This window comes from Pleurodeles waltl, chromosome 1_2 (genome assembly GCF_031143425.1).
Source record: "Pleurodeles waltl isolate 20211129_DDA chromosome 1_2, aPleWal1.hap1.20221129, whole genome shotgun sequence".
Classification (NCBI taxonomy): Eukaryota; Metazoa; Chordata; class Amphibia; order Caudata; family Salamandridae; genus Pleurodeles; species Pleurodeles waltl.
The window spans coordinates 705728169-705751339 of NC_090437.1; the positions used below are offsets into that span (position 1 = coordinate 705728169).

The 23171-nt window shown below is 44.4% G+C and overlaps 1 protein-coding gene across 1 annotated transcript in view; it reads left to right on the forward strand.

Moving 5' to 3' along the window:
• Positions 1-23171, forward strand: part of MND1 (meiotic nuclear divisions 1) — a 311795-nt gene that overhangs the window by 244943 nt on the left and 43681 nt on the right. The window contains exon 6 of the mRNA XM_069242805.1: positions 18766-18880. Within this exon, the coding sequence (XP_069098906.1) occupies positions 18766-18880 (115 nt within the window). The remainder of the gene's footprint in view (positions 1-18765; positions 18881-23171) is intronic.

Here is a 23171-nt window from a genome sequence, read left to right on the forward strand (position 1 = left end):
TTCCACAGTAAACTTCTGCAAGAAATTGGGCCTGTTGAATAAATCAGTCAGCCTTACACATAAGATTTCTTCTTGCCTTTCCTGTCTGCAAACTTATTTTAAAGCAATAGACAGGGAACTCAGAATTCTGCCATAGGATGGTGGCCTGGCAAGGATAGCATTGGCTAAATTGACCAGAGGGTGACACAGCGGAGGGATCTCCCTACCCGACATTAAGAAATACCACTGAGTGGCTCAACTCAAAACGATTAATTACTGGGTACACGCTCCTCAGGACGAACCGGCATACCACATGGACAGACATCTAATGTAACCGGGTGGGTACCTAAGGGCCATCTATGCTACCTCCAGACAGAGACACCTCTGGGGACCAACGGCAGTGACGATAAGTCACTCACATGTCGCACTATGTGCGCTGGGATGGGGGCAGGGGAATAATGCAGGCTACCCCCCCCCCCAGGACTCTGAGGCACTGGGCACATTGGGGACACACACCAGTTTCGACAAATGGGACCTCATCGGCCTCTCTAGGGTGGGGGTCATTTGGTCACAGGTCCAAGTTCTTTCTTTCACAGACCTACAGAGTGAATTTAAATTGTCCCCCACTGAATGCTACCGCTACTTTCAGGTGTGACATGCACTCCAAACTGCACTTCCGAAGGGGACAGACCTCTCGAATCCTCCCCCTAACAAGCAGGTTGCTAGAGGAGCACTTACACAAGAAAGCTATATCCATCACTTATCAGAAATGAGTCAGTAACTCCCCAGATGGACTGAAGCACCTGAGGACACAATGGGAGCAGGCTGTGGGTGTCTTTGACAACAATCAATGCCATGAGACCCTGGCTTCCCACGGGAAGTGGGAATTAGACCTGGGATCCACTTTGTACATTTGAAAATACTTCACAAGTCCTATTTTGCATGCATCATTAAGGCAAAAATGGGCAGACCAAACAACACCCGCTATCTTAGGGGTTGTGGACTAGAAGGGTCCTTCCTACACATAATGTAGGATTGTCTTGTGGTACAGTGCTACTCGACATCGGTGATTGTATGCATGAATGAGTTGTATGGGAGCGTGATGGAAGCCTCGGCGAAATGGTGTTTATCGAACGTGTGGGAAGTAACAGCCCTCCACAGAATGGAGATAATTTGGATGACTTTTGGACTGGCGGCCAAGAAAAGCACAGCAAGGCTGTGGGGGACATCACATGCACCGCAGTTGAGAGACTAGAAACGCAATATGGATTGGTGCATGTTGGCAGAGAGTGTGACCTACAAAAGCTGAGGCTGCCCATAAAAATTGGTGGAAATTTGGAGGCAGTGGAATGCTTATAGGGGAAGGCCATGCACCTCTCTTGCTTCGCATCCCCTCGCCTTCTTGACCTCTGACCACCTGAGCCCAACCACCCACTAAACCCCAGGAAATCATTTTTTTAATAGTAGCTACCTCTTGGGGGGAGGGGGCGGGGGACATATATATATATATATATATATATATATTTTTTTTTTTATCTACCCCCGAAGCCTACTTGACACCAGGAATTGTTTGGAGGGTGAGCGACCCCTTGGGCACGGTTGCTTTCCTTGGGGGCATTTTGTTTTTTGTCTTTTTTTGAGTGGGTGGGCCTCAGGGTGGGTGTTAACAATTGATCCACCTGGAATAAGGTTTACGTATGTGGTAGGGGTAAGGTTTACTTCTGGTGGTGCTTTATTTCACTTTGTAACACCATATTTCAGGGGGACTATCAGTGTCTTTTAGTTGATATTTTGTTATATTTTTTATTTGTGTTCTATTTTTATTTTTTTATTTTTATTGTAAAGTCAATCTTTTATCTTGTTGGTGAATCCTGTTCCAGTTGCAGCTTTCGCGGATCTTTAGATTGTGACGTTGTGGTTGGTAAAGAATCAATTTTATAATCTTTTCACGTAATGTGTATCCTTGGCCTGTGTTTATAATTTTTTTACTGCTGTACTAATGTTTGAATCTTTAGCTTTTTGTGTGATTGTCTTTCAGAGTAACATATTGATTTGTACACATTCTTTACTGCCTTGTGATATGTGTAATATTTTTTTATTTTTTCCTTTCCAGTGAGACTTTTTGGTGCTTGCTGTGTCTGTGCAGAGTAAGTGCAGTTGTTACTCAGTCTTACTGTTTCTGGCAAGTGAATGGTATCTTTTTTTGTTATTAAAAAGGTCTTTGTGTGCTTTTTATTGATTGAATTTTCCTTCAAGATTATTATATGCCACTGGTTTTACTTTCTGTTTGATAAAGCCACAGTTTGTTTATTACTTATTTTACACAGTGTTGTTATTGTTGACTTATTTGTTGTCTAACTTTTATTAGTAAGGATTATGGCTAACCATAGGTTGACCGTTTTGCAGGATGTTGGTTTGCTTTTCGAATCTTCTTCTGACTGTGGTTCCAAGACTGACTCGGCATTAGAGGCAGTGGAGGAAGTCCAAGATTTTGGCAGGGAATTTTCTGTCTGAGAGGAATCATCTGATAATGAAGCCACTCTCAGTGAGGAGGAAGTTCCTCTTTTAGAGGACACTGATATGCCAATAGTGCAGCAAAATGAATCTGGATTCCCCCCTGAGGCTGCAGGGCTTCCTATTGGAAGTGCTGAACTCTGGGTTGCTCCAAACATGGTGCAGCCTGCGTTTCCTGCCTTTAGTGGTGTTGCAGGGTATTGAGTCAAAACTGAAAACATTTTGCTTGTAAGTTTCTTTCAGTTGTTTATGAACGATTAATTTTTGGATGAGATTGTTGACCAGAGTAATTTGCATGCTGAGCCGTTTTTGAGGGACAACAGTGGGTCCCATTCTGGAGCTAGTCCATGGACTCCCACAAATCTGGATGAGTTGAAGAAGTTTATGGGTTTAACCTTTTTGTTGGCCTTGATAAGAACGCTGTTGCTGTCTTCATATTGGTCTACAAGTGCCTTGATCGCAAAGGCTATATTTCCTGCAACCATGAGTCGTGATCTATATATACTTCTGCTTGGAATGCTGTATTTAATTGATAATGCTTCGGCATTGCCACAGGCTCACCCTGATTGTGACTGTCTCTTCAAGATTCGGCCTGCTCTTGATCATTTTGTAGATCGCTCTTCAGAGATCTATGTTTCAGGGAAGGAAATAGCTGTGGATGAGTCTTTGGTCCTGTTCGAGGGCCATTTGTTTTTTAGGCAGTACATTCTTAGTAAGAGAGTATGGTATGAAAATGTATATGCTGTCTGGAAGTAATACTGGATGTGTCTATTATTTCAGGATATACACTGATAGGAATTCTTCTGTTGACCCCCCGGTTGTCTGTCCACTTTTGAGGTCAGTGAGAAAATTGTGTGGGAACATGGTAGAGGACTTTTTAACAAAGGTCACTATTTATACGTAGATAACATCTACACTGGTGTGCAATTGTTCAAGAAATGTGGACACTGTTGTATGTGGTACAAACCAATGTAACAGTAAAGCTTACCTTAAACACCTTGTATTAAAAAAAAAAAAAACTTCAACCTGTGGCCTGTTGACCCTCAGGGGTCTGTGACATATTCCCAGGGGGTCCGCAGGCCTGGGTCGGGAGGAAAGCACTTCTCCAGCTGAGTCCTCTGACAAACACATGCATATTTTTATATTTATTACTTCCTTTGTGCAGCAGTGTTTCAAGCACTGCAAAGTTCCTTGTACATCCAGTAGCTTTCGGGCAAAAATTAAAGCGTAGAGATAACTCTAGTGAATAATGTACCTGTTGGAGAGAGATGGGAGTTTTGTCTTGTGGCAGTTTTGACTCAAAGGTAGCGCAGGTAGTTAATATACCTGCTGCAAAGAACATGTACCATGCAAAGAATAGTATTTTATGTGCATAGCAAAGTGGGTTACATGTGACAGAGAGGCTGTGGAGAGATGAGGCCCTTATGATTTCTCAGATCTTATGTACCTAAAAAATTAAAAAACGAAATCGCTTGGGAAATGTAGAATCTGACCTGAGCGTTCAACTTTCCTGAATAAAACCAAACATTGAAAAGTTAGTCGCCGAGATGCAGCACCAACCTTCCCATTAAAATGTTTTGATTTTTGCATATTTTTTCAATATAAAATAATTTTATCTTTAGTAATTTGAGTATTTGTTTGGTGTGTACTTGTTTGTGTATTTTTTGCTAATTACTGTTTTAAAGTTTGAAATATAATTGTATGAATTGCTTGGGCGTCCCTGGCTTCCAGTAATGATTTAGTTGGGGTCCTCAGGAGTCAGAAGTTTGGGAACCAATGCTGTAGGAGATGTAGAGTCTGTCTGAAGATACATGTGAAAAGAGAGTTATATGTACTGCCCCTGAGTGTCCTTCTAATCCTGCGCTATCTATGCCCTCTTGTTTTATACTATACTACATGCTACTGAAGTATTTGAAGAAATCAAGAGTGTAAAAGTGAACTAACTGGTCTGTATTGTTGTATATTTTTTGTTCAGTTTAACAGTTGGCAGTAGTTTGATGTATTTAGATAGACGTGTTGTATTTTTAGCCGTAGTCGGTTATTCATCTCCTTCAAATCGGTTTGTGTTTATTTTTATTTTTAAAAAATAGGCAATGACACTGTGTTTAGACTGCTGCTTGTTTGGCGGTGTGGGAGGACTGGCACTTAGCTGGTGGTATGTGTGAGCTGCCATTTGGCTGGTAGGATGTGTAGTGACGTGTTGCTAGTTACCACATACACATTGCCAGCCAAATACCAGTCCACACACTTCTCAGCTGGTGTTGATTGCTGTTTCAGTCCTGTGGGTTTATAAAAGTGATGGGCTCTTGAATAGCAGTGTCTGTTGATGTATGAGTGTTGTAATGTGCTGGGCCCGTGGCTGGCGATGTGAATAGTTTTGTGTATGTCACTCATGAAAGGTGTGTGAATGGTCTGTAAAACCCTTAGTGATTTGTTGTGGCTTTACAGCTCACAGTCTGTGAGTCATTGGTTCTGTTTTTTTAACTTCCATTTATTAACATTGTATTTCAATTTTTGTTTAATCTCTTCTTAATAAAATTTACATTTTGAACCTTTCACTCACTCTCGTGCCAAATCCAGTCAGTATGTGTGTGTACTTGAACAATAGATCGTTGTGCAGTAATGTTTGTCCTTGCTGTCTTTCTCTGCCAAGGTGTACGTTGTCTCTAGGGAAAGTCTACCAACTCTAGATACGTTGGTAATCTAGACAACTGGGGTCTCCACTGTGGCTCATGTGTACTGGAATCTGCTGGGAGCCTCAAGCTTCCTGCCACCCAGAGTCCAAGGATTGTGATTATTACTTGAGGGGGGTACTTACTCCATCACTAATAAGCCATTTTCCTACAGTGACCAGCATACAAACCCAGCACCTTTTGGACCCTGGGAAGGAGTTTCCTGTGCCAGTCCACTTAACGGCCCCCTTTTCTTCCATATGGAAACGAGGTCCCCTGCCAGAGGGGGTGTCTCAATGCCACACCCATCAATGGAATATAGGCATTTTTTGCATGTTAAGTAGCCAAGATGAAGCTTCAGGCGAACCTTTTTGTCAGTGATGACCGAGAAATCTGCGCTCATGTCATTTTGGAGTCTGAAAGTGTTTATTAAGAAATAAATAAAATAGTCTATGAATTAGAGATCTGGGAGATAAGAAGTTCCCTTGGCACCCCATAAGCATAAAGCTAAGCCACCAAATACAAAATGCAAATGTGTTTTTTCATGCGGAGGGCTCTAACGGAGAACATGTGATAAAACAAAAGAGCTATGCTTTTACTGAAGTGGAACAGCACACGTCCAAACTGATAGAAAAATGTAAACTTTCAAAGCAGGGCAGAATACTCAAGAATTTCATGTCTATGGTGCTAGATATGAGAGTGAGGCTTTACATGTTGAAGCTGCACACAACTTGGTAGATTCAGGGGCGGATCCTCCATTAGGGTGGTGCAGCGTCACCCCCCAACCGGCAGCAGAAGCTGCAAGCCTTTCACCAAAAAGGGCTAATAAACGTGGTGAAAGAGACAGGGCCATGGAGGTGACGGGCAGTGAGGAGAGTTCACAGAGCACTCCCCTCAGAGCACGTGTGTTTGGCCGGCCATCCAGGGCCGGCCAAACACACATGCGCAGTAGGCTCTCTCCAACCTGCCACTGTTGCTGGGCTGGAGAGAGCCTGCACAGGCTCCTCAGTCTGCCTGGGAGCACCCAACCAGGGCGCTCCCAGACAATCCTGACGCTGCTCTGAGCAGTGACAGGATTGGCTACAGGGCAGGCTGGGAGCCTGTGCCTGCCTGCAGTGACGACGAGGGAGAGAGAAGCGGCGCGGCAAGGGAGGAGGTATGTTTTTTTGTGTTTTTATTTTTTAAAGAAATGTTACCTGCCCACTACGCCACCTCTCTCTCTGTCCCCCTGCGCACGCTGACCCCCCTCCCCCATTTACAGGTCAGCGAGCCGCGACTGGTTAGCATGGAACATCAAGATAACTGCAGCGATTACAGTTTCATTAAGGCAATATTTATAATTCACAGTGAGCTACCCAACATTAAAGCCACTGGACTCAGTAGATGTTCTGGTCATTTAGAAGGATTCTTCTTTTTGATAGGCAGTTTTGCTTGTTTCTCATCCCCCTTTCCCTTGCTGGCAGCAAGTTGTATGTCCTTCCACAATTCAAGAGGGGTGCAGTATGTTCAATCATTTCGACTATACTCTGCAGTGGTGATTTACTCTGTACATACGATTGTCTTCCCTAAGTGCAAGGTGGAACATAGTAAACTTGTGCAGACAGTAAAGGCATCCAGTCAATGCCTCCACATATAAAGCAACCAAACTGAGCATCAGTGATGTTCTTTATCCCTGCTGACCTCTTGTGCCGATCCCACATCCACTATTGTGGTACAAAGTTGTTCATGTCTCTCCTCATGAAAACTGAGAAGATAAAATAGAGGGCAGCCTATCAGGAGAGCCTCAGCTACTTGCAGGCCACCATATCCACAAGTTTTATGTTCCAAGCAGAGGCTCCATAGTCATTCACATTGCCTCTCATTTGTACATGCACATATCACAGCACGCTGTCTCACAGCATACCTCTTTTGCCTTTTGCTAGATGATCCATCATGGGAATGAGATGGTTCTTTTGGCGGTGACCATGCCTATCGTCCTCCACAATGAGTGCCTCTCCAAGCAGCTCTCTCATCAGTCCACCTAGCTGTGATTGCAGTTCAGATAGCAAGACGGTAGAGGAGTACTCCACTGAAGCGGTTTCAAAAGTCCTGCATTCAAAATGGAGACACCGTCATCCACTTTTGCACCCAGCTGCTCCACTTCTCATCCAATTGGCAGAACCTGTGTCTCCTTCCTCGCAGCCTCACTACTTCATATGTCACTGCACAGGCTTATGACATTGCAACTGGGTGTATCACCAAATACACAGGCTCCCCAGTCCCCAAACTCCCCTACAACTGTAATTCTTTCTCACCATGTGCCTTTGAAGGCACAGGGAGTCCATCAGTGAGTAAAATACCCCTCATTGAGTAGAATACATGATTCAAACAGTTTGTTACTTTGTGTAGGAAACAGGATTGAGTTGGAAACATGTTTAGACTGGAAAGATGTCTCAGTCTTAACATGAACTGTTGCTGAGTTCCCATAAGGTCAAAACAATCTAGTGTGTTTAAGGAAAAAGGTTCCTCTGAGGAATTCTAAGCTTTCCTTCAGGAACAAGGTCTTCCTCCGAAAGAACATTCTGCTTAGCGTATCAACAGTATCATCAAAACATCATTACCGATGAGAAGTAAGCATATTAAAATTCCAAAACCAATTTCATTAGAAGATGTAAAATGATGTGTGTCAGAGAAATGATCTAGTCTTCAGGAGTCATATAAACTTTATGAAGCTTTCATAGGAAACCATTAGAAACCAAAAACCCAATGTTATCCAATGAGTTACTGCTGAATACATATTTGTCCCCCTCAGTAAAGTGAGATCTGGCAATGGCTAGCAGTTTGTCCTTCTCACAAGCTTTACCTTTGTACTTAATTGTTTCATGAGAAGTCAGAATCTGTCAGCTTTGTCCAAGCATGGCTCCACAGTGTCAGATACATACATTTTGCAACACACCACTTTTGACATGCTGGAAACTTCTGAGGGCATTACTATCTTATAGATTGTAGCTTCCGAGATTGCAATGTTGTCAAGCACATTTTGCATCTGTTCTCACTCTTGTGGTCTGTCTCCCGACTTATTAAATTTTCTGGATGTCGCAATCCACCAGAGGGGCATGTCTTCACAAGATCTAAGACCACAGAGCTTTAATTCTATGTCAGGACCGGAGGTGAGGATTATGCATTATCTTTCTTCACTTTTTATTAACAGCAGGTTCAAAGTTCAACAAAATACAACTACAACACCCATGGGTCCACATCCCCATGGTAACCAATGTCCAATCACATTGTTATCCGACTGCCCGTATCACGATGACGTCCATCCTCTTTCTTCACTGCTCACTCATACAGATAAGTGTCCCTTCTCTGTCTCTGAGTCGGTAGAGTTCGGAGAGTTTGGTTTTTGTAAAAATTGCTTTGTTAAACGCTTGTTTTGGTTGACCGCGCGCGCGCGCACTGTTGTCTCTGTCAGAAGAAACGCCCGGGGTGGCACTAACGCCCCCAGAGGTGCCAACGGTGAGTGTTACCCTTTTTTCCCCTCGCATTCTCAGAGGGAGGCTGCGGCATTTTGCGCACAAGTGGGCCCAACTAACGTCAGACGCCTGGGTGTTGCAGACGGTGTCGGGGTTCCACATCGAGTTCTGGGGGATGCCGGTTCAGGAGTTCCCTCCCCATCCCTTAATATTCTCGGAGTCAGAGGCGGCTCTGATAGACACAGAGGTTCAGGGACTTCTGCAAAAAGAGGCAATTCGTCTTTCGACCATTCATCCCAGGGGCTTCCTGAGCAATCTTTTTCTTGTGGAGGAAAAAGACAAGGGATTCCGACCGGTCATCAATCTCAAAGCCTTCAATGACTGGGTTGTGTATCGACATTTCAAAATGGAGGGCATCCACATGCTCAGGGATCTCCTGTTGCATGGGGATTGGATGATCCGTTTGGACCTCAAGGATGCCTACCTTACGGTCCCAATCTTTCCCCCTCACCGCCGGTTCCTCCAGTTTATCTGGAAGGATCAGGTGTTCGAATTCACGTCCCTTCCGTTCAGTCTGTCGTCGGCTCCGTGGTGCTTCACGAAACTGCTCAAACCAGTGGTGGAGTAACTACTGTCTCGAGGGATCCGTCTGATCATTTACCTCGACGACATCCTTCTGATGGCTCAATCGCGCAAGCGACTAATCTCCAACGCCAACACAACTATTCAGCTCCTCCAGGACTTGGGGTTCGTGGTGAACTCACAGAAATCGGAGCTGCTTCCCTCGCAGTTCATGACATTTCTGGGGTTTCTCATCGATTCTCAGGTGGCTTCCCTCAGTTTTCCAGGCACGAAGATTACGAAGATCAAGAAGGAGTTGTCCAAGGTCTTAAGGCAGGACAGAATCTCATTACGGCAGTTGGCCAGAGTGGTGGAACTCCTCTCATCTTCGATTCAGGCCATCTTCCCGGGGCTGCTCCATTACAGGGCCCTCCAAAGCCTCAAGGCTCATCACCTGCGGCGCAGCCTCTCTTACTCCGAGCTAGTAGCTCTTTCCCAGGAGGCGTGGACAGAGATCCAGTGGTGGCTGGACCACATGGAGGCGTGGAACAGCAGGGCGATCTTCGGAGCCTCGCCGGATCTGGTGATCGAGTCGGACGCCAGCCGTTATGGCTGGGGAGCTCGTTGTGGGGATGTGTCTTTTTTGGGGGACGCTGGACCCATCGGGAGCTCAACCTCCAGATCAACTGTCTGGAACTCCTAGCGGGTTCTTTCGCGATCAGATCTCTGACGCGGGACAAGGTCTCTTGTTGCATTCTCCTGAGAATGGACAACATTTTGGCGGTTCAGTACATAAACCGTCTGGAAGGTACTCACTTGAGGGCTCTGGCGGAGCTGGCGAAGGATTTCTGGCACTTCTACCTCCAGCATCAAATCTCGGTGACAGCGGAATACCTCCTGGGGTCCATGAACACCCTGGCGGACTGGAACTCCAGATATCTGGAGGATCCCAGCGATTAGCGTCTGGACAGAACGGTGTTTCTAGCTCTTCTGGAGCGATGGAGCCCCTGTTCGGTGGATCTCTTTGCGTCCAGATGGAACGCTCAGTTGCCCCGGTACTTCAGCTGGCGCCCAGATCCCGGTGCGATGGCAGTGGACGCTTTTCTTCAGGACAGGGGTCAGGATCAGAATTATGCCTTTCCCCCCTTCCTCTTGATCCCGAGGGCGACAGCACAAGTGCGTCGTCAAGGGGCGACAGTGATCTTGATCACCCTGCTTTGGCGTTGGCAGGTGTGGTTCCCCTCTCTGCTGGAGCTCTCCTGCAATCTTCCAATTGCGCTTCTGATCTCCCCGACCATTCTGTCCAGTCCAGAGGGACATCTCTCGCTAGTAGCTTGGAGGATTTCTGGGATCGTTGGACGGACCACAGACTTTCACAGGAGGCTGTGGGATTCATCAGACAGGCCTGGGCTCCAAGTACCTGTAAGAGGTACAGATCAGCCTGGAACCGCTGGGCACGTTGGTGCGTGGGAAGGCACGTCAATCCCATGGGGGCCCCATATTACGGATATCATAGATTTTTTGGGCCGGTCTCGTGGCGTCGGGTCAGTCCTACTGCACGATCAACTCGGTCCGATCGGCGATTTCTGCGGGGCATTCCCAGTTAATAAGTGCCCGGTGGGGGAAAACCCGTGGGTGTGCAAACTCCTGAAAGGCATTAGACTGACCAGGCCTCCTGAACCCAGGTATTCGTCCCTATGGGATGTCAACCAGGTTTTACGTCTTTTTGCCTCCTGGCCAGACAACCAGTACCTTTCACGAAAGCAGTTATCAGCTAAGCTGGCTACTCTGCTATGCCTCATCTTGTGTAAACGAGTCTCGGATGTTAGGGCTCTAGATATTTCAGCTAGAGTTTTTTTCCCCAGACGGGGTGACCTTCACGATCTCACGGTGGACAAAGTGTAATACCAGGTCGGTAACCTATCCAGCGTTTGAGTTTTCTCCCAAATTATGTGTGGTACGATGTCTAAAGACTTATAAGGATGTGACGGCAGAGCTTCGCCCACCGGGGGAGAGGCAATTGCTCATTTCAGTTAAGAAACCCTTCAGGGCAGTTTCCTCCCCCTCCATTGCCCGATGAGTCAGATGGATATTGACGGAAGCGGGCATCAATGTTCAGGTCTTTGGAGCCCACTCCACTTGGGGTGCTATGACATCCAAAGCAGTCCAGGTAGGGGGAAGACTAGAGGATATTATGAACGCGGATGACTGGTCGTCGGAGTCGACGTTTAAAAAGTTCTACTTTAAGCCTATTCATGAGGCCGCTTCGTTAGTGGTAAGTAAGCTTTGAACATGCGTAATCCTCGCCTCCGGTCCTGACATAGAATGAGAAATTTCCTAGCTAACGCGAAGGAAAGTTTCAATTCTATTAAGGACACAGAGGTGAGGATTATCCCACCCGACATCACAGGCATGTCGCCCGCCCATCATGAATTCACCGGATTGGGAGGTGGTATTCTATATATTTTCTTGAATTGAGACTGTGGTATTTGCATTGTATGATTTGTAATCGATCTATGATGTTGCAATCTTGGTATTGGATCCATGCGTGGGATGGCTTTTCGATGGTTGTTTTACTTACTTCTTTCAGTTGGAGAATTTAGTTGCTGATCTCAGTGTTCACATTTATTCCTAGGTACAGAGGTTACATCTACCTAGCGACAGTCTAACTTCAGTTCGCAGTGAATTCGAGGATGGACGTCATCGTGATGGCATATTTATACGGGCAGTCGGATAACAATGTAATTGGACATTGGTTACTATGGGGATGTGGGCCCATGGGTGATGGGTGTTGTAGTTGTTTTTTGTTGAACTTTGAACCTGTTGTTAATAAAAAGTGAAGAAAGATAATGCATAATCCTCGCCTCCGTGTCCTTAATAGAATTGAAACTTTCCTTCTCGTTAACTAGGAAATTTCTCAGTATTATGATAAAATTCTCTGAGAGTGTCAAACCAGGACACTTCCTCTCTAAGATCACATCTTCTTCAGATTTATTTTGGCACCTGATCCCAGTCCTCAGGACGGAGGAAACATTTCCTAAGTCAACATTTCAGAACTTGTAGCAAATGGTTTTTAACTTCCCTGCTTCGCCCACCCTCCCAAAGAATGTCCCATGGTCACCAGACCAGGAGTTTGAGTGAAAAAATAAGCTTTTCCACATCCAGCAGATCAGTTACCATTGGTCTTGTTGTTTTTTTTTTTTGTTTTTTTTTTTTGTGCTTGCAGCTGTCTTTGATGTCTGGATTTCCTTCACTTCAGTCTCAGGGGGAAAAAAAGGGTCCTTAGCAAAGCAGACACTTCCATAGATCCTGGACCCTCTTCTTCTTGTGCATCAGCAAGATGCCAGCCTCTCAGTCTCTCTGAGAAAACTTTCAGGTCCAAATATTTAAAGATTGAAGCCAGATTCATACTCCTCAGTCCTTCACCAGGCAGAACGGAATACTTTGCCACAGGTTTTGTCTTCATTTTTCTTAGTTCTGTGATGCCTCATGGGATGCGGCACTTCCAGTGAAACTACAGGCGTCTTTAGCCCAAACCATACAGGAGGATGGAGATGTGGCAAAATGTGTTGTAAGGTCTGGCCTCAACACAACTGACTGCATGCATTGGGTACAAGTGTGGTGCTATAGTGCCACACCAGAATGAGGTCTATGGACTTCACTGTGGATGAACAGGCATCTTTACTGGCCATGCCATTTTATAACTCTTGCCACTTTGGTGAGAAAGCTTATTCTGCCCTTGAATGTTTTAAGGGACGTCATGCCACAGCACATTCTCTGCCCTGTCTGCCCCTATCCGGCATATTCTTGAGCAGCTTAGTCCCTTAAGTGTATACTCTAGAGGATTCCAATACCACCAAAGCCAGACCTCTCCCCGTCCCCCCCAGTCGGCACAATATTCTTAGCCATTTCATGGTCAAGGCCTCAGCATCCAGAAACAAAGTTCAGGGCAACATGGGACAACGTACCGCTCAGCCCCCTACTCCTCAGTCAGTGACAACTGAAAAGCCACTTTTGTGTGCCCTGTTTAACCCAGGCCCACCCTGTCTGGGTCAGGATCAGACATTTTCTACAAGGTTGGCAAGACACCATTTTGGGCATATGGGTTCTCCAACTTGTCAAATGGGGCTGTTCCCTTCTTTTTCTTTCTGGCCACTGCATGCCCCACCAACACGGATGAGAGAGGAACACATGCCCACTTTGCTGCAGGTAATGCAGGCCCTTTTGACCAAAAGAGCCATACAGAGAGTTTGGGCCTCAGAAGTAGGAGTTGGGTGTTACTCCTGCTAATTCCTTGTGCCAAAGAACAATGTTTTTAAGGTCTGTCCGCGGAAGGACAAATTGAAGATGCTCATGCTAGCCCATCTCTTGGTTGCCCTGGATATCCGAAACTAGATGGTGATGTTGGGACCTACATGATGTGTATTTCCATGTTCCCGTTGTGCACACGCAGCATTCCAGTTTGTCCTAACCAGTGCCCTCAGGTGTTCAAGAAAGTGGTGGCAGTGGTCACAGCGCACATTGAGAAGTTGGCTATAGCAGTCATCCTGTTCCCCCATGACTGGCTGTTGAAGGCATGCTTGACCCGGACAGTCATAGACCACCTCCAGGTGTCTCGGAACCTCCTAACATCATTGGGGGTCACCATCAAAAAAATTGAAGTCACACCTTACTCCTTCAAAGAACTCCTGCTCATCGGAGCTATCCTTGAAAGGATTCATTTCTTTACATCCCCCCTCCCTCCCAGAGCAAAGTCCAGGGCATTTGGGCCATAATCTCAATGTTTCAGGCTCTGTCCTGGATCTAAATGAGAATGTTTTGAGGCTTCTAGGACTGTTACCAGATTAGTCTTCTTTGTTTAAATCACCTGCTGTAATTAGGTTTCTTAAGGGTTTACAGCACATTTCCACCAAAGCCCTTTGTGATGCCACAGTAGGATTTGATTTTGGTTCTCACTTTTCTGTTGTGTACCCCATTTAAGCCAATAAACAATTTTGCACTACGTTTCTTGACCCTGAAAACGGCCTTTCTGGTTGTATTCATGCTACTCATCGTGTGAGTGAGCTGTAGGCACTTTAAGTCCAGAGGCTTACAGTACATTATTTTCAAAGAAACTGGTGTTGGGAACTTGAGCTGCCTTCCTGCAGAAGGCTGTAACACCTTTCATGTTGGGTAGTCTGTCAGCCTTCTGACTTTGTCTGCCCTGCTTCACCCCTCAAAAGAAGAATGGAGATATTTTTCTTTGTACCTCAATAAATCCCTCAATTTCTACATTAATCGTACCAAGGGCCACCTGGTAGAATATCAACTCTATGGGTTTCTCAGGAGCATAGACGGCCAAGGTAGTGGAGAAAAGAACAATCTCTAAGTGGATAATCCTCAGCATAAAAATCGCTACATACTAGTTGAGAAGCAGCCACCTGACAGATTAAGGGCTCGTTCCACTTGAGCCAAAGCTGCTGCTAAGGAGCTAGCATTCTGAGTGCCTGTCCTGGATATCTGTCAGGTTCCTACGTGGGCATCAGTTCACATTCATAAAATGCTGTTCTGTTGAAAGTTTGGTCCATCTGGATGGGTCTTTTGCCTGTATGGTCCTGCTGAAGTTTTTTGTGGTCTGAGCCATTCCACAGACCTGCCTCTGTGGCAGGTACAGCTTTGATATCTATTTACAAGGCGAGGAATCTGCAGTTAAGTGTCCATCAGAACAATGTAACTTACCTTTGTAATCCCTTTCTGGTGAATATTAGCTAACTGCAGATTCCTCGCCGGCCATCTGACCTCCCTTTTCTGTGGAATGGACCCTTTTTTCACCTATAATTGCCCAAAACTAGCGAGAAGTACACTGGTCAAACTAATTTGTTGGGCTCTGAACCTGAGGGTGCCGACAAGCCTTTGAAAGCAACTGATATCAGCTTGCCTGGCTGGCACTTATATGCAGCCTGCTTGTCACGTCCGGAGTGGAACAACACTGATGCAGTCGCACAACTCCACCTAGCAGTGTGCAGGAGTACTTCTTTTGAGTTTCCGGATCCAGTGTGACAGCTGGAGGAATGTTCACAAGATAAGAAATCTGCAGTTAAGTATCCACCGAAAGAGCATTAACAAAGGTGAGATTTATTTGTCTGCTCAGAAATGAGGTGTCCTGTGGGGGTCAACCTTTTCTGTTTCTTTATTTACTCTATATGAATGTCCTCTTATGTGCCTGCTACACGGGTTTACAGGAATGCGGGAGTAATTAACCATCCAGCCTTAAGCCGGGCTTGGAAGTGACCTGTCAATGGATGGAAAGAAGTTTTCTTAATTTAAATTTAAGCCATTCAAAACTGAGATTTTGTTAATCCAGAAACAATAAATTAAAAATGGCATTATCTCTTGGCCTTACTAAGGGTCTTCTTGTGCTGTCGAGTTCAGTCCGAAACTTAGGGATAATACTTGACCAGCAGTGAAATGCTGTTTCTGAGCTTGGTTTGTAACACCGTCCGGGGTCACTTTGAATATTTTGATTTTTCTGTTTTCTCCCATCATGTCATTATTGTCAGTGCAAAACAATTTCACATTGACTTTGGAAACCCTTTCTATTTAAGGCTTCCACTTGCTTGCCTTTGTCAACTGCAAATGATGCTAAGTTCTGGAGCTCAGCTTTTGCTCAATCTAAGTAAGTGTCAACATGCCTATCCCCATTTGAAATACCTACACTATTGTATTCAAAACTTTGTATGTGATTCACAAACGTTTTGGTCAAAGACCAAGATTTGTATTTGAAAAGATTAGTTAAAATATATATATACTGAAACACTCTCTAGGATTAGCTGCCCACCTCTTGTTTCAAGTGCCAAAGTTCAACTGCAAGGGATGTGGGTATAAATAGTTTTGTGTCCATGTCGCATTAACTTGGAATGATCTTCCCTCTCACTTTCACTTCACTATTAACCACTTGTAGTTCAGGAGACAATTAAAGACCTGACTTTTTACCTCTAGCTTGCCCATTACTTTTCATGTCTCGCCTACAGGCAGCATTTAGCTATCTATTGTTGAAAGGCCTTTTATACACAACACCACTAATTAGAATGGGCGTTGAGTCAGCCCACTGCTTATGAGTAGTTTTCTTGTCAATCTGAGTTGCTTGATGGTGATTATTTTCGATACCTTTCCTTTCCCTTCTAATGTTTGTCCTTTCCCTGGAATGTAGCTTCTTTACCATCCTTTTGACTAAATGACGTGTAGCTTTCCACAGCTGATATTCAGGGAACTCATTTTTTATTTTTATTTCAGCCCTTCGTGGGAGTGCATGGGTATTCTTGCTCTATCTCCTGTGTGCTGCTTTTTTCTCACATGTACATCCCTTTGCACATTGTGCTGCTGCCACAAGCTTTTCAATTGTTTGTACTGCCCCTCATCCCCCGCCCTATACACCTTTTGCATGTTTTTTATTTCTCCCAACTCCTCTTTCTCTCCTGCCCATTGCTAATCGCCTTACTGTTGTTCCCTGCTTCTCATGCGGTTCAATTGCTTGCTTGCTTGAAACACCCACACTCTCCCCATCCCCACACACTCTTTTGCCCTTCACATCTGTTTTTTGTTTTTTGTTTTTTTTTTAATGTCTATTTTTTACTTTATTTAGAAGGCCTAGCAACTGCTGTGCCCTGCTGGGTCGTTCCTTTCAGTACAATGCACTTTATTCCACCTTTTATTTATTTATTTAATTTACTGATTCAAGTTAGGCGTCCTCCCATCTTGAAACTTTAAAAAAGCTAAAATGGCTGCAGCGTTGTGCACCCTCACCCGTAAGTCATATTTTTTTGCTGCTACCATTCAGCATGTTCGCCGGAACCCTGCAGCTAAGATGACTTATTTCTGGTAGTGCTAAGAGACGCTTTCAGAGTAAGCAACTGGTAATATTAACCCATAATTAAAATTAGTACATAGTAAACTTACTCACTTTCCGTATCTTTCAGTGGTTTGAATTGAATCCAAATAAGGGATTGTAAAGTAATTATTTTTTTCCACACATTACATTTTCCTAGAGTTCTTTTGTGAATCTCCTTTCTGCGATTTAGATGTTAGTGGAAGGGAGGTCGATAGGATTGGAGGAGTGGTCGTTAGTTGCTTTAGGAGTTGCAGCTCTCCGGTTGTCTTAAGGTATTCAACATTTCACTCTGTTCTATATGCATTAATGAAATGTTTTGTCCCTTTATCATGATAATCGTTTTGCCCTGTAGATTTTGCATCATTTCTTGTCCGTGGACTTGTGACAGGGTTACCTTATTTGTTTTCTTTTGAGTAGGAAAGTTTCACAGTTGTCCTCGGTATATTCTGGTAGAGGGTTTCTTGACATTCCATAAGCATTCTTGTGTTTGTTGCTCTTCTTTGAGTGTTGCTGAGTGTCCTGAAATTGATATTATTTATTTTAAGTTGTCGTACTCCGTTGTATGGCGACTGCAACGCTTTCCATGGACACAATAAGTGGGTTCTTCTTGAGAGATACAGTGATCTGCAAATGGTGTAACTAAATTTGGGGTTGTAGTTCAAGGTTTCGTGTTTCGAAATTGTGCACGAATTCCAGGAAATCGAATGAGGTCCTTCACCTTAAAGCCTAGGGCTTCTTTGTTTTCCACTTTGCTCGTGTTTTTTATCTCAAGAGATGTCAACTCACATTTTAAGGACCCTGTAAGTAGTTTTTAAGGAGACTTGCCTTCGTCAGTAAACTGCTGTGACAAAGGATACTCTTGCTTTTACTGCTCATCTGTTCAATTAACATGTGAATGTTGGGCAAATCATCTGCCCTTGCACTTAAAAAAGGAATGAGAACCCTGGGTTACTGCTTAAGTATAGACCATGTCTATGGGTGAATAAACAAGGTATTGTTCTACTTCCGTTTAAAGCTCCCTTAGCTTCAGAGAACTAATACCAGCCTGCTTCTTTCTTTCGTGTAAAGAGGCCAGTAGTATGTTATGGATCCTAGTGACCCGTTTCAGAATTTTGAGGGATCCTTTATTTTGAAGGTGATTCCAGCTGGCTGATTTTGTAAATGGACTCTGCGCTTCTTACTCCGAATCTGCTTGATTGGTGAAGGGGAAGATAACTTCCATGTTGGGCCAATTCCCATGCCCAATATTCTACAGCAAGTTCATAGACAATCTGTATTGGAGGCAAGTCTGAAAAGTTACGTTGTCAGGGTTTCCTGAACACAATGTGGTTAAGTTCGGCAGAGCTTTAGTAGGTGGTTTCACAAATAATGTATGTCATCTTGTTTTTCCATCCAGTTTATCAATGATGCACCACAGAAAAGATAGTAACAGCTTGCACTGTGATAAAATGTTATGTCTGTCTCCGGGTACTCCAAAGAGTAATGTGGTAGTAGACGTTGAGTAAATAAGTGCCATATTTATGCAGTCCTACAGGCAAAGCAAGCGGCTTGTGCGGCCCAAGAAAGATTTTCCATCTGAAAATTAAGTACCGTGTCCTTACGCCTACCCAGTGAGTGTAAGGCTACTCGCAGGATAACGTAAATATAATGGTATGTACAAAAATGCCAATTTCATGCACTAAACTACTTCTGCCTCGTTTCGTACGCATTCGTGTTTCAGGAAGAACGTGCAGCGCTCGTGAAAGAACTTGCAGCGCTCCGACAGCAAAAAGAACAGCTGCAGGCAGAAGTGGAAAAATACAAAGAGTGTGACCCAGATGTGGTTGAAGAAATACGTAAGTTCTTGCTTGTTCTGTCGAATATTACAGCATGTTTGCGTAACAGTTTATTCAGTACGCCTTATCCGCGATATGCAGATAAACCAGAGAGGCTTTAACGTCTTAAGCAGCAGCATTGCTCGTCAGACCGTTTGCGGTTTCCTCTCGCGATGTACTTTTTTTTTTTTTTTCATACGAGTCAGACGCAGCGCCAAGTTCACCAGCACGCGATGCTTTTAACAATGGCCGACATGCAGTACAAATAGAAAGGCTTTGAGTCCATAAGCATCCTCCTCGGGATAATTGATTGATAATCAAAGGGCTCTGCAGCTTTCCAGTGGGGACTAAATCCTGTAATTAGCTGCGCGGCTAAAATAGGATGAATGTAAAGAGGATAATTGGTTTCCGCTCATCGGATTCACTTTCACTGCTTGCTGGGGTTGAATCGAAAAGAGCCGTCTGCTTAACACTTCACTGGTCCAGGTGTATCTCGACAGGCTACGTATTTACCTCGTATAAAAACTAAAGTACGTATTGTCTTTATCACTGTGTTCATGTTCGCCCCCATCCCCCGTCTGACCTGCTGAACTTTAGTGCCTTGTTTAAATGGACTCATTTGTGCTTCCGTCTACATACTAACAAACAGAGTAATTCATAAGTGCGGTATATTATTTTCCTCATGTGAGGTATTTTGTTTACTCCATTTTCCCCTCGACCCAGTTTCTGTGCTGAAAACATCCCATAGTCCACATTTACCATTGTGGCAGTGCCAGAATGGGTTATTTAAAAGATGCAGAAAGTGTCATTGGGGCTTTCGTGTAGTTTTATGTGTGCGCTACCCATGTTAGTAATTTTTGTGCAAGGTTTTCCAAAACCAGTGCAATCAGGATAAGACAAATTTGTCACTGGGTAGTTATATTTAGGACTACATTTCCATAGGAAATTGATTTTTTGGTCTCCTAATAACTTTGGTGCACTTTGACAGATTCTCACAAAACGTTCAGAAAAAAGTCTCATCCAATTAATCAAACAAATGTCTTAAGCGCACTACTCACCCAGTAGGTTCTCAAGGTGCTGGGGTGGGATTACTGCTAGAAAAGCCATGTTTTGAGGTGCTTTCTGAAGGTTAGGAGGTCTTGGGTCTTGCGTTGGTTGGTGGGGAGGGAGTTCCAGGTTTTGGCGGCAAGGTGGGAGAAGGATCTGCCGCCGGAGGTGGTGCGTTGGATGCGGGGGACTGTAGCGAGGGCGAGGTCGGTGGAGCGGACCTGTTGAGTTGGTTTGTGGAAGTTGATTCGTTCGTTGAGGTAGGCCGGTCCGGTGTCATGGAGGGCTTTGTGAGCGTGGACAAGGATTTTGAAAATTATCCTTTAGTTGATGGGCAGCCAGTGTAGGGATCTGAGGTGGGCGGAGATGTGTTAGTGGCGAGGGAGGATGAGACGTGCGGCTGCGTTCTGGATTCACTGGAGCTTTCTCTGAAGCTTGGCTGTGGTCCCTGTATAGAGGGCGATGCCGTAGTCCAGTCTGCTGCTTATGAGGGCGTGGGTGACTGTTCTTCATGCTTCTAATGGAATCTATTTGAAAGTCTTGCACAGCATGCGAAGGGTGTTGAAGCAGGAGGATGATATGGCGTTGATTTGCTGAGTCATGGAGAGAGATGAGTCCAGTATGATGCACAGATTGCGTGCTTGGGTGTTGGGGGTGGTCCAAGGGTGGTGGGCCACCAAGAGTCGTTCCATGCTGTCTTGTTGGGACCAAATATGATGATCTCGTTTTTTTCTGAGTTCAATTTGAGGTGGCTTGCTGTCATCCAGTTAGCGATGGCGAGGAGTCCGGCGTGTAGGTTATTTTTGGGGGTAGATGGGTTCCTCATGAGGGAGATGATGAGCTGGGTGTTGTCAGCGTATGAAATGATGGTGAGGCCGTGGGGGCGGATTATGTTGGCGAGAGGAGCCATGTAGATATTGAAAAGGGCGGGCTGAGGGGGGATCCTTGGGGGACCCTACAGATGGTCTTGGTGGCTGTAGACCTCAACTTCTTCCTGAAAAGTTTCAGCGTGATGTGTCAGGCGGGGGCTGAGAAAAACTGGGGGTGGGGGTTTCCCATACTGGTGGCTCAAGCAGCACAAAGGCTTTCACACAAACGAATTGAGCTATACTTGTCAGATTCATTGCTACTGGGTGGGATGCACGGTGGATCCTGTGACTACCATCTTAAAAGTAAACATATTTTGCTTTTGTTTAGGGGTCCGTATTCCACCTGTGCAAGAGTGGAAAATGAGTTTCAGCTTGTCTGCGTACTAACTCAGTGCACACTCTCCTAGAATAGTTTGATTAAGAGAAAGCTTAGCCAGGTCTCCATCCTGTTGGACTCCACAGGAATGTACGCGTTTCTATACAAAGCAGAAGTGCAAGTGCGTATACCCAAAACTAATGAGCTGAGTCAGAGTAAGAGGCCTGAAGCTCATCCTTCTCCCTGTCGACTCCTACATGAGTAGGCCGATGCATTGTCCATCTTGAGAATTACTGGAATACTTTGTCAAACTCAGGGAGGTGTAGAAATGGCCTGAAGCTTTAAGGCATTTATTTAAAATGTTATTCTGATAGGGGTTCACAGGTACTTGTGAGGTACGCACTTGTGAGAGACGCAGAAAGCACACATTCCTAGCTGGCCTACGTCTGAATCAATCACTATTTTGCCATTCTATTTAATGAAGGCACAATGTTACTTCTTCCCTAACGTTTGACTTCAGTGTAACCCATATTTTGTTAGAATAGCATATTCTTATGCTATTCGCTTATATGACTGGAAAATAACAGAACTTAAGAGGTTCTGTGGACCTTTAGAGGTTTCCACCAACCATTGCCAAGGTTCTAATGGGGAAGCTTTTCAGAAGAGGGAATAGTCTCTTTAACTCCCTTTTTGAATGTGCCCCATGACCTGACGGAAGCTTTCTGCACTGAGCCTATATTTCAAAGCCATGAGAAATTAGTGTTTATGTATTTTTTCAACTTTTTTTTTTCACCACGTTTGTGAAACAATACTGATAGAAAATCAAAACATTCCCCACATAGCACCAAACTCCCGTGACCCCACCCCTCCATCTCTATCAGAAATATAGAAAAATAAAGCATCAGTAGCTTCTTACATTAATCAAACAATATGCTCACCTCCAGGGTACACAAGGTGCTACAGTCAACCATTGAGGCTGATGTGTTGTACAACATATTAATTAAAACGATGGATTGGGATGCGACCCCAAGCTATCATCAGTGGCTGAGATGAATTCAAGCATTCCATCCATGACTTTGTTGTTTTAAAAAAAACATATATTTGTGTTGACTTTGACTAAACAGTGGTCAGTGCACACACATTAATCACTCAAGCACGTACATGTTCAGGCTTGGCCGGGGTGGGGGGCACAAACCTTCCCTGAAAACCATCTTTCCTTTTCCACAGGCTAGTGCAATTAATTCCTAGACGAGAGTGAAGCATGAGATTTAAGAGTGCTGGTCATGGAGAGAGGTGAACATACACTCAGAAACCTTCCTTTCTCTTCAAAGGCAAGGTTGGTAGATACTAGAAGGTTGTGAAGTGTGAGGCTAGGTCACAGAAGGAGGCAAGTGTTTACTGGCAACCTTCTTTTCTCTTCCACATAAAGAATCAGCACTGAAGGTCAACCAATGAGTATATTGATAAAAAAATAAAATAAAAAGATTTTTACACTGGATAAATGATTTGGGTTTTGTGGTGCAGCCACCGACTTGTTTGATTTACTGAAGTGAATGGCATGGGATTTGTTGATTCCAGTCTTTGTGCCATAAGAACGGCCACACTATCCCTTTCAACTTTAGGGTTATGGTAGGGTCATGGGTAGAGCAAGAGGCATAAATGAAGACACGTGAACTTCATGTCTTTCCAGAGAAAATTACTCAATCACAATGCGTATTCTCCATTTGGATTTAGTCATAAAGTCCTTCTGTTCTGCACTTCCAAATTGTTTAGCTTTCTAAATGATATTTCTAAGGAGATAACTGTGCTAATTTTTTTAAATGGGTACAAGTAAAACAAAAAGTTGCTGTGGTTCTTCAGATTCATCGCTGTTTTCCACCTTAGTTTCTAAGTTATTGACAATGAATAATCTCCTGACAAATCCAGGAGCAACAGTAAAATAACTTACTTACCTTTCCTTAATAAGGTAGGCAGCACCTCCCTACCTTTCCGTACCTTTCCTTAATAAAGTAGGTAACTCCTCTGTCAGAAAGTGGGCCTTTTCTTTGTCTAATTGTAGCTGTCCTGGAAAACAATGCCC